Source organism: Bactrocera latifrons, unplaced genomic scaffold (assembly GCF_001853355.1).
Source record: "Bactrocera latifrons isolate USDA-ARS-PBARC rearing strain unplaced genomic scaffold, ASM185335v1 scaffold_25, whole genome shotgun sequence".
NCBI classification, from domain to species: domain Eukaryota; kingdom Metazoa; phylum Arthropoda; class Insecta; order Diptera; family Tephritidae; genus Bactrocera; species Bactrocera latifrons.
This window is the reverse complement of record NW_017536074.1, coordinates 925,053-937,229: the sequence shown is the minus strand read 5'-3', so window position 1 is coordinate 937,229 and position 12,177 is coordinate 925,053. Positions and strand designations below refer to the sequence as shown.

The window sequence follows — 12,177 nt, the reverse complement described above, 5'->3', positions numbered from 1 at the left end:
GCTTTGCTCCTCTAGCAAGCGCAACTGTTGTAATATATAAAATTGATCTAATTCTTAAAAGTACCTCAATCCTTCTGTACCATCGTTTAAATGATTTTCAATTGTTGGCAACTTTGATGATTGTTAAAATATTTGCGTGTTAAAAATATTCTCTTTTTTTAAGGAGAACACAAAATGTCTTCTAATATGTATTTATTCTTACAATGTATGTTCTTCTTGATTATTAATTATTATTAATTATCAAATACAAAAGATCAAATACAAAAGATTTTCGTTTTTCAGTTAAGATATTTGCATATCCGGAGTAGCTTCGTTCGACGTCTGCAGATGACTCGGGTCAGTATGAAAATAGAGTCAGCTTCGTTGAAGAAAGGTATATTAATAGCGGGATTCTGTAACCAGTCTCTATATATGTTATAGAAAATTTAATATTTGTTGTCGACATATTTATTTTCATTCAAGTATAAAAACATCTCTAAATAATGAATTGTAATAGATTTTGTCACTGCCACTTACAGAATAGCAAAATCGTCTCAGGTCTCAAAAATTTTCTCTAACTTAAAATCTCAAATTTAGAGACTTGATACTGTATCACAGTACAGAATCGCACGGTAAGTTTGCCACGAAGTTTGTAACACCCATAAGGAAGGGTCGGAGACCCTATAAAATATGTATATAAATGATCAGTATGTCGAGCTGAGTCGATTTAGCCATATCCGTCTGTCTGTCCCTCAGTTGTAAGATATCGTTTTACAAACATCATTTTCTCTGCAGGAAGCTGCTCATTTGTCGGAACTACCGATATCGGACCATTATAGCATATAGCTGCCATACAAAATGAACGATCGGAATCAAGTTCTTGTATGGAAAACTTTCACATTTGACGTGTTATCTTCACGAAATTTGACATGGATTACTGCTTAAGGTAATAATATAATCTCCGAAAAAATTGTTTGGATCGGATTACTGTAGCATATATCTTCCTCGACAAGGCAAATAGAATGTTTGATTTCTATACTTAGGGTTTCGAATCTTACAATATCCTTAATAAGGCTAGAAAGTCCTCTTTATATAGGTCTGTAAATAAGCGGTGTGACTTAAGCTCTCCTGGGACAATCGAATGACCTCAACATCGTCACTATTAAATGAATCTAAATAATCAGAATAATGTAATCTTGAAATGAAACTGTTAAAAGCAGAAAATTGTGCACAAACTCTGCTAAACTATGTAATCCATGCGAAAGGCAAGTGCGCATTACCAGTAGCCAGCATATATGATGCTGTATCCGTAAAAATTAGTAGGACTTTGTATACTGCCTTGAAGTTGATCGAAATAGAAAATATACGAATTAGCAACTGAACGTCCTGATTTGAATACAAAGTTTAACTCACCGTTTGACCAAAGTAAGTGCAAACTGTCGTTAAGAAAGACGGCTCCAGCGGTAGCATTGGCGGCATCAACAGGCGCAACATTGAATAAATAACTTTTTGTTCGTCATGTAAATCACTCGCCAATACTTCGAAAAGTCGTTACCTCGGGTCTGCTCTCTCATCTAAAGATATCCAAATATAATTATTGGCAGCTTTTGTATTTCGCTCAGTTAAGACTTTGTTGCACAGAATAATTACATATCTCTGCCACAACTTTGATTCACAGGGAATTTATTAGTCGACATAATTCGAAAAAACAATATTTAAAACTTGTATCGTTAATCTTATTTTAATGGTATATTCGCTTCGAGAAACGTTTCGCAAAGATCCACAGTAAATGTGGTTAGGTTAGGTTAGATGGCTGAACGATGATCGTAGGTGGACTATGGTATATGTAGACCTTTTGCAGCCAAAGAAAATAATGTTCAGACTTACTGATTGTCAAATCGGTTAGTAATCAATACACATTTGCATAGGCGTTTTATTTTAACTCCGTCAAGAAGTTTTGAGTTGTTTCTACCTCATCTTCTTCCAAACAGCTTCTGAAAACGGTGTCTAGTAGGATTCCCAACCTTACTGCATGGCCGCCAATCACAAAATATCACTAGATCTTCTGCGATCAATCTTAGGCCAAATGAAAGGACACCCGATGCTATTTACAGCGAGCTCAGGCACTCCTCCACCAATCCATAACTACCCAAATATCTCCTCTGATAGTTTTCATCTTAGAACGAAAAACGTTTTATTACATTCCTGATATACATGCAACATAATTTTCGTTGGAATAAGAGAGTATCGCTGCAAATGTTGGTATGGGTTTTAAGTTTTATTATTTATTTTAATTTATTTAATAGGAAGTTACTTAAAACTAAATAAATTAATAGCAATAAGATATCACAAATATGTTAAATATTTACATAATCCATTAGTTGTATCACTTATAATGCGTATTTGATCTGTTATTGGAGTAATGCACTTTTAGGTCAGTATGGGACACTTGTACATGATATTAATTTTGTTTATATCCTTTTTACTCAAATGTTCTCGCTGACCGATAACTGCCGTCGCGTCTAACGGCACAATCGTGTCTTTACCATTCTTTGAAAATGCGCCGGGTCTATAATGTAGGCAGCTATCATAGTCGTAACCCACATCGAAATCGGTCACAAATGACGCGTCGTATTTTTCAAAGTTTGGCTCTTTACCTGGCACAATATTGTCGTAGACAACGTGTATGTACTTATCGCGATTGCTATCACTTTGTTGATGATAGAAGCCGAGCGCGTGCATGAACTCGTGCAATATGGTGCCCGCTCGGAAGCAGCCCTCACCAACTGGATAATTCTCCAAGTTCATTGTCTGCACTTTGGCCTGATAGCCAACAGCGGTGTAGCAGCCACCCGCCATGGAAGAAATTGCCACGTATTGCTTGGAGGCTTCACTGGCCTCATGGAATTTTAAGCAGGTACGCGCTTCCAAAACCTCTATGGCGTCTGAAATGGCTTGGCGATGAATTAAGTCTGAAATATAAGTATAAAAATACATTACAGTATTTGGAAAAATATGCTATGTAAGTATAAAAGTCTAAGCCCTTTCTGAAAATATATATTTTTTCCAAACGGACCTTATAGGTTCATGAGCTTTAGAGAGAGAACTCCAGAATGAAACATATCACTACAATCATTGGACGCGGCGGATTCAGTGACCAACAGAGGTCATTGAACACATTGAGACTATTAAAAACGTTTGCTCAAATATCTTCGCCATGAAATACTTGATGGTGGTACCGGGGGGATCGGTATATGCCCGTAGGCGGTTTAGTTAGGATTAAAGTAATACACGTAAAAAAATTCTCAGAGACAATTCAACAGATTGCCATCATAGAGCGTAAAAACCTTAAAACTGTTAGAGAACTTAGATTATACGGCTCTATTGAAAGAACCAATTTTTTTTTGTAACCCGGGAAATCTTCGCAAATTTTGATAGCTTCAAGTGTCCAGATTACGAAACTATTCATGAAAGTATTGGATGTGCTCTTGTTTTATGATACTTGCATTTCGTATATTTTCACCAATTATCGACATGTTCGTAGTAAAAACAAATTCTTTCCAGTCGTGGTTAGTATTCTCTTTCCTAACTTTTTCGCAGAAACATCACGGGATCCCCAGCTCAGGCTTCTTACCGAAAATATGCTAAAAATAATTCGGAAGATTTTAGGGTTTAATAGAGATAAAACGTGGAGCTTTTCAAACCTACAGTCTACTTAATGTCCAATTCTATTCAATAAAAATCTTGTTTTGAGTTTCTCATGCTCTCAGGAACAATCATTTCGCCAAATATCTCGACATCGGTATAATTTTTAAGATTAAGTGAACGGGAGGAGGCACATCTACGCTGAGTATGAAGTTAGGCTATATTCGCAATCATACGGATACATTTACCAACAATTTATACAATTATTGTGAGAAACAGAGATGCGATGGATCTAAAAGTGACGGAGGATAGTTCTCAAATTTGTTGAGAGCTAACCAATATGGCTGGACTTTCTGGACTTTAAAACAGATTGCCAACTAGAAAATTATAAATTAAAAGCTACATATGACACATGTTTTCGACATTTATATCTCTGTTTACTTCAACGAATCCACATTTTTCAAAACTGATACTATAAATACATATGTACATCTGTTATTTTGTCTACTGTTTCTTATTTTTGTAATGCAAAATATAAATAAAGATTTAAAAAAAAAAAAAAAAAAAAAAAAAAAAAAAAAAAAAAAAAAAAAAAAAAAAAAAAAAAAAAAAAAAAAAAAGATTAAATCTTACAAAATCAATGACAGGGTCAAGAATTGTGGGTACAATTATATCCAAAATCGATCTTATTTCCAGGGCAAACATCAAGATCATTGCAGACTAGTGTTAAAAAATATTTTTTTTCTTAAATGTTTTTAGTAGAAACAAAGGAATATATTTATGTATACTTTGCACTTCTCTGAAGTATATTTATAGTGGATGGGCCAACTGTAATTCAATTAGAAATAAGCAAATTCTCGGGTGAATATTTTCTTTTGAGTTTTGAGTATCCTCAAAACCCGTCGTCCTATCTCTTTGGTTTCTTTATACTTTTTCATATAGTAACTTGCATAATAGTAAAATCACTGTTCAAGTTAATCCATCTTCATTTAAAACATTCCTCAATCTTCACTTTACTTTAACCCCCTCACTAGGCAATTTCAAAGTCGAAATAGTTGACAAAACCCATGCGTTATAAAATGTTGGTATCATAAATTAATGCATTATATGGCGTTATAAATACAAGTATTTACTACTATAAAAGTGAGAGAGTTATTTTAATGTGCGTTTTTCATATTTCAACTTCATCGACTTCAAAATAAAATTTAAGACGTCAGCTTCAACTGTATCTACAAATATGGTGAAATCGCGTGTTTCACAACAACTTCAATGAAAATCACAAATTTTCAAAACATTCACTGGGTTATCTACATATTTGGCTCGAACAGCTTTAATTGTAAGTTTTAAAAAATTCAATTATCTAATTTTTCATTGATTTGTGTAGAACTGAAATTACCATAATTCCTGCAAGTATGTATAGGACTTCAATGAACGACAGAGTTTCCCGTTTTCTTATGCCAAATGTAACAGTCTTTATTCTTGGAGTTCTCACTAAACTTTGTGCACTTGATAGTAAAAAACAGAGCAAATTTTTGTCATCGAGCGATGTTCCACTTAATAATACGATATTTTTAACGAATTTACTTGACGGATTTTTCTTTAACCTTTCACAATACATTTAAGACATTGTAGTTCTTTGCACGTACCAAAATCGCCGACAATTTTGTAGTAAACAATACGATTCGGCCACCGCTTGGTCTCGTCAACCAAACCATTTCGGCCTTGCAGCGGACTTCTTAGCAGACGTTCTTGATCCGCCGTTAAGACCATATCGCCTTCAAACATGCCCGCTATCTCTTCAGCGTCCAGCAATGTTGATACGGGCTTGCCACAAGCGAGATTTGCGCTGAGCAGAACACCAAATATCGGCCAAATAAGAATTCTCAAAAGTTCCACCGCCATTATTTTAAATTATTTGCAAAATTTTAAAACTTGCAATGCGTTTGTTTGCAGCTCACGAAAGTAACTGTCTTTACTATCCGTTAGCTGGCTTATTCATATTTGCGAATTGGTAAAATTTTCTAGTCAAATCGGCTAGATAAGATAGCCAGCCCCACAATTCAGCGGTCATTTTGCATTGTGCTTTTACGCTTGCTTGTTGGTATTTATGTCTGTCGACACTTTTATTAGATATCAGATAACAATTTTCAAATTTACGAGTATAATCATATTTTAATTTCATGTGAGCCAATATGAGCAATACATACCTAAGGCAATTATTTACTGCGCCTGACATGACGGCACCTCGGCGTTCAATTAATTAATTACCTGGCGCTTGGTTAAAAGTTTAAAGTTTGATAAGCGGTCGATTTTTTGGGAAGCACTATTCTTCAACTTATTAATGGTGGTGTACGTCTCGTGTCTTCATACGTGCTATCAAAAGACGTCACTTTCGTACGGCCACAGTAAAAATCAGGTGGTTAAAAGTGGACCATAAGGAAATCAATAAAACTAAAATTTTATATAGTGAAATGTTATATCTGAAAGGTAGTACTTAAGTACACTTAGTGTACTTGATGTTTATTTAAGCACCACCTTGTTCGTATAAAAAATGAAGTAGTGTAATCGTAATGTATAATGTAGTTTACAGCGATAATCACAAGTTTAGTTAAGCGACTAATTAGATGATTAGCGAGCTTGTTTTGGTACTTGTAAGTGTTGACATATCTCAATAATTTTAATGCTTTTATATATTTCTGAGACTACGTTTGGAATGCCTTTGTGTTTATGACACTTGACTGTTCGTTTCGCCACTTATAGACTGTTTGCAGAAAGAAAGTGCTTTAAACAAGACGCTTATGAGCTTAAATCGTAAAAATATTGGCATTCGATAAGCTTTCTTTACACTTAGTAAGTATGCATAACTTTCTACGCAAATTTATTTAGTCAGTTAGATGATCGTAGTAACCCTATAGGCAAAACACTGTGACAGCTTCTTTTGAGACAACTTTTTCCATACATAAACTATAAGGTGGGTACATATCCTAACCAAGCTCTCGGAGCTTCTGGAAAGTCACTAGCAATATGTGTGGCCTGGTGTAGTTCTAATGGTATAATATTCCTCTTGGTATTGGTCAGCACAGACCGTTCCTGGGCGATTGCTAATTTCAAACAGCACACTTCTATACAGTACACGTCGAAATTAAGAGCTTGGCCGTAAAGCAGTTGAATAGCTTCAGATTATAAATTATTGATAAGTACGATAATCGGAACGTTTGCAAAAGTGATTTCATTCATTAGAAATATTATAGGTTTCGATAGTTTCGGTGGCTTGATGACACATCGTTAGACCATCACTGATTTTACACTTAAAAGCGATGTTTTAAATCGTACAAGGTTGAAAAGTTGCTGTTTGGTCTAGACCTCAGTTATTTCTGGGATATAGGATTGTTGTCAAATTGCATATGCCAAAATTGCTTAAAATTTTATTTACCCGAAATTATGAGGAAACTCAGCACAAGCTCTGAAAACATAAAGTTGAAAGCTGCTCGTAGAGCCGGAGTTGTGATTAAAAACTGGACCGTGCCTATTTGTCCATATAATTTCATACATATTTCACATCTGGTTAACTTAGTATAGAGTGTGGCACCAAGGAAACTACCATATTTCTACCAACCGATTTAATTAATATTTAGCATATGAAGTATAATAAGGTAGTGACGTTTTAGTTTTCCAAGGTAGCGTCTGTTGAGAAAGCTGTTTTATTTATAGAAAATGTACTGCTATAAAATACTGAATTCTATCCAATACTTGCTCGTGCCTCCCACGTTGTGTATTATAGACTGGCATATTCCACAGGAAGCGACCTTCAAGTATGTTGACGTAGCCACATACAATGTCTTGTTGACGTTTAATTTTTTCATGATTTCATTTTTATTTTGGACATGAATAAAGCAATTTTTTTTTCTTGTTTCTATTGAATACAGAGTCTGCTCTATATTTCGGATCATTGTCCTCTCGCAATATCCAATCATGGTTATTTTACAGTGAAGCATATCATTTGACTGCAGTAAACTCTCCTTATACAATTTTATTACTTAGGGTCCATAAACATGCACCTTTTGAGGATGCTTAAGACTTCTTTGAATTAATGTTTGTCCTTTTCTAAGCCCAGCGCATCTCAAGGCGTTGAACTAAACAAAAATGGACTCATCTTAAATATTACATTCATTGCTCCAATCATGGTTGATGTTTTCCTGCGCCTAATGAAACTTTTTTCAATGTATGCTTGAAAAGGGCTTTGAAGAAGGTGAAGGAGGTACGGCTTAACGATCGGAACGAAATGTTGGTAGGGACAGTTGCCTTTCGTGTCAGGAGATTTCTTCACGCCTTTTTTTATGGGTTATTGTCAATGGCACAAGTGTAATTGTTGAATTGAAATTGTTCAGACTGGATCTCTATAGCATATAGCATGCAAGCTGAACTATCATTCAAGTTCTTGTGGTGAAACTTTTGTATTTATGAAGGGTTAGCTTCGGTGCAGTCGATGTTAACGTATTTCTGTGTTTCACTTACTTCATGGCACGACGTGACACATTAAGAAGATAAAAAAAACTGACCAAATTGTGCACGTCAGTGATGGCAATTGGTCACAATTTGCAAAACAATAAAAAATAATTTGAATTTTATTAAGTACGGAAATTTAGTAAATTTAACATATGACGTTAAATTGGCTATAGTGGCCGGCGCATATACAATAGGAATATGAATCGGCGATAAGTTTTCAATGTCATTAGTGCTGATTCACAACAATTTGAAACATTTTCCCTGACTCATTGGTTTGATCTAGCAAACTGTTTTTGCAAATGGTTTCGTTAACGAAACAGGACCCTTATATGTGTGTGGATATATTGCTTTATAACTGCCGTTATTCCTTTGCCACATAACCTTTTACTTAACATGGAACTTTGAGAAAAATTCATGAACTTTTGAAAGTTAAATACAAGAGAGATAAAAAAAAAAAATCAGGCGGGCCAAATTTGCCAATTTTGTATTATTATTAATTAATGATGCGTAGAATAGGGAGCAATTTTCAATATTGTTGTTAAATTATGGCTGTAAAATCAACCGAATAACTGTACTATAAACTGGCGTAACATTCAGAGCTTATCGTGTAATCGGACAATATGTTAATATCGAAGAATACGTTCGTTTATGATACCATATAATCATTAGTAGATTTCAATGGGCATTTATGAGACTACCTATATTATGGGTTCTTTTATGTATAAAAAAAAAAAAAAAAAAAAAAACATATATATATAATTGGTGGCGAGTTAATAATGTTGCATAATTTTAGGGTTAGAGAAAAGTGGAAAAGTGGAGTTGGAGCAGACGTAATTGAATGCAAAAGGGAGACATCTCTGTTAAGTAAAATGTAAAGTGCGCGAAATAGTTATGTGGCACAACCGTTTTTCGCAATCTGTAAGAAATACAAACTGTTTTTTATAGATATATTGGATATTTTAAAACTAAAAATCAAATTTTGCGATAAAGACAGATCTAAATTATCCCATTCCTTTTGGATGGCTCTATCGACATACACTTTTTTGGATCAAATGGCCCATATATTTAGCATCGATTAAGCACGCTTTATGAATTTGTGCGATATCCTGTTGAAAAGTCCAAGTTATCCAGAAGCTCTACGCATTTTTCTGAGTTCATCTTATGTTACACAAAACGAACTGGAGTCTTTAAATTATGTCCAAATGCGGTCTATATCATCACCGATCCTCCTTGAAAGTTTCTAACGATACATATCACCATAGTAATATTGAAAACCGCCGGGCCTATCTAAATTAAACTTTTTCTTGTCAATAAATACGACGGATTGCCACTCGGTGTTCCAGAAAAAGTACTTTTCTGCAAATTGAAGTCGTGTTAACTTGTGTTTTGCAAAAAGTTTAGGTTAAGCACTCTCTTTCTGTTTGAGGTGTTTTATAATAGTTTTCGGTGTCTTTTAGACAATTTTCAATCATATTCTTATCTCTTTTCATAATGCAATTTTTCGGATGGATATCCTTCTTCATTCTTATATAAAAATTTCGGTTTAACTATGTCGAAATTTATAATTAGGTTCAGACCAACAGTATTTACATGTAAATTTTGATATAGCTGCTCATAACTGTATAACTGTTCAGTAAGGCCACTACATATGTATCCAACAACAAGAACTAATATAACGGTAAAATAAACATATAATTTATAATTATTTAGCTGTATAAAAAGGTAGCTTAGAAAAGAGCCAATAAAATTGGAAAAATAATTTTAATTATAATATTCTTCAGCACTCTCTCAAGATGTTTTAGAAGAGTATAATATTTTTGTTTATTTAACGGTTTAACTATAAGATATATATATTTAGTTTAGGTGTTGCTGGATAAAACTAGGGACGTTGCCATCTTTTTGGTTTTCCCAAAGTAATAAACTCATCTTTAAATATATTACAGTAATCCGGCAGTTTAAAAAGCTGCCTTATGACTAAATTCTGACAGTATTTACCCGCAAGAGTGGAGTTCTCTATTTTCGAGGAAGGTTTAGAATCACTTCAAGAGCATACACGAAGGGAGTGTTTGAGTTCACCCGAATCTTTGAATCGTTGAAACTATTCTTTCAGTCACTTAAGTGAGGTGGAACGGAACCCCATGGGAAAATAAAATTTGTCGACAGCAGGTAACATATAACAGGCCACATGTCTGCGTCCATTCCATACTTCAAACGAACACTTAATTTTGTATACTCTCTCCATTTGAGATCATATTCTCGATGTTGACACCGAACTTACTCTTTACCTTCCCAATAAAAGTAACAAATAATATTCCTTTCCTCTGGCTTGACCTTACTGAAACAACAAATTTGAAAATATTCAATCGTAGGCTGCGTCCTCGCTGCATCAAATACAACAACGACAATTTATAATATATTGACATTACAATTTATTGAAATCAATAATATTGTAACTAACGGGTTATCCAAGTAGGGGTACTATTTCAATAACCATTTTTTGATATATCACGGAAAGGCTTCAGTCGCGCGCTTTGTGCAACTTATGGTAAACATAAACGGCCTCATGCATCTTGAGACCCAGCTTTCATTATTGGTTAATATTCGGCCAAATAGACCACGTCCACCACGTAACAAAGAAAATATAGCAGCCGTAGCTGGGAACGTATACGAAAACTGTTGACAGTCGTTTCGGTGCCGTTCGCTGCAACTCGGACAGACGTATGGATCGACTTGGCGCTGTTTACGTCGAGATCTTAAACTGAAAGCCGCAAGTGACATAGCTTCGCTCTATGGGCTCCTGAATAGTTCCAAGAAGATCTCACGTTTTTGAGCCAAATTTTGTTTAGCATGAATTCTATTTCTGGATTAATTGGTATGTAAACAAGCAAAATTGCTGCATTTGGGACGAAAAACAACTTGAAGAGATTCAAGAGATTTCATTTCATCTAGAAAAAATTACGGTTTAGCGTGGCTTGTGAGCCGGTGGTAGGTCCACATTTCTTCCAAAATGCCGGTGAGAACGTAACTGACAATGGCAACCGTTACGCCGCTATGATAACCGACTATTTGTTGCCTCAAATTTAAGGTCGTGATCTTGGCGCCATTTAGTTTCAACAAGACACCACTTCCCGCATTTCGATGGATTTATTGAGGCAATACTAAAAAACTAAGAATCTGCTTTGGGCAGATCGGTTGGCCACCAAGAACGTGTCACATCACACCGTTAGACATTTTTCTGTAGGGATATGTAAGGATATGTAAGGTAGTATAAGTATTCAGGCGGCGGACAACATTTGAAAGGGATAATCTTAAAAAAAAAAAAAAAAATGCTAAGAAATGCTAAGAAATGCTACGAAATGCTCTTTCGAATGATAATAAATATTTCCCATTAAATTTGAAGTTTCCGCGTTGTTTTTAGGCAGTAAACCCGTTGATTGAATAGTCCCCAACATTCACGTAAGCCAATTTCATCATGGTGGTACTATGGATTGCGAGGAGTATATAAGTATGTGATACAAAGAAATGCACATCTAAAGTATTTACAAGAAAAGAGCATTAAACTTGCGACTTTATGCCAAAACGGAAACATTTCTGTCACACATAATAAAAACTAGCTTTCGTTGTTGTTCTTCACATAAAACCCTAGTTAGCTATTTAAATGACAACCCGAAATTCTACTGCATAAATTAATTTTGTTGCAAGTTGCTTACATGCACTCCAAATTAATTATATACTATATGAAAGTTGTTGTTGTTACTATACGGAAGGTAAAATATAAAAAAAAGGATACTTGTTAACATGCTCTTCCTGCAAAGAGCATTTCCTCGTTAAAACGACGACTGGAGTTGGCCTAATTGCAGCCACTTATCATATATACCGGTTGTATATATATGTGTAACTGTATATGCACCTGGTAAGCGAAAAGTGAAAAGAGTCAAAAGCCAAGAAGACACCGCAGTCACCACAGGTAGACAGCCATTATGTGGGTTATGAAAGGCACAAACAAAGCGAAGTGACGACAAAAAACTACATGACACACCAGCTCAC

At 34.9% G+C, this 12,177-nt stretch overlaps 1 protein-coding gene across 2 annotated transcripts; it reads right to left on the bottom strand.

The window, feature by feature from the left end:
- Window positions 1-2,128: 2,128 nt before the first annotated feature.
- On the bottom strand, window positions 2,129-5,589 carry LOC108969354 (seminal metalloprotease 1-like). 2 transcript variants are annotated; one of them, XR_001993386.1, is made up of 3 exons: window positions 5,271-5,589; window positions 2,349-2,951; window positions 2,129-2,229 (listed from the first exon to the last, which is right to left on the bottom strand). XR_001993386.1 is itself a non-coding variant. In XM_018934005.1 (2 exons), the coding sequence occupies exons 1-2, from the start codon at window positions 5,524-5,526 to the stop codon at window positions 2,410-2,412; spliced, it is 798 nt and encodes a 265-aa protein (XP_018789550.1). In that variant the 5' UTR covers window positions 5,527-5,589; the 3' UTR covers window positions 2,291-2,409. The 2 variants fall into 2 exon arrangements, 1 of the variants encoding a protein (XP_018789550.1); XM_018934005.1 differs by lacking the exon at window positions 2,129-2,229 and having other exon boundaries at window positions 2,291-2,951.
- Between the last annotated feature and the right edge of the window lie 6,588 nt (window positions 5,590-12,177).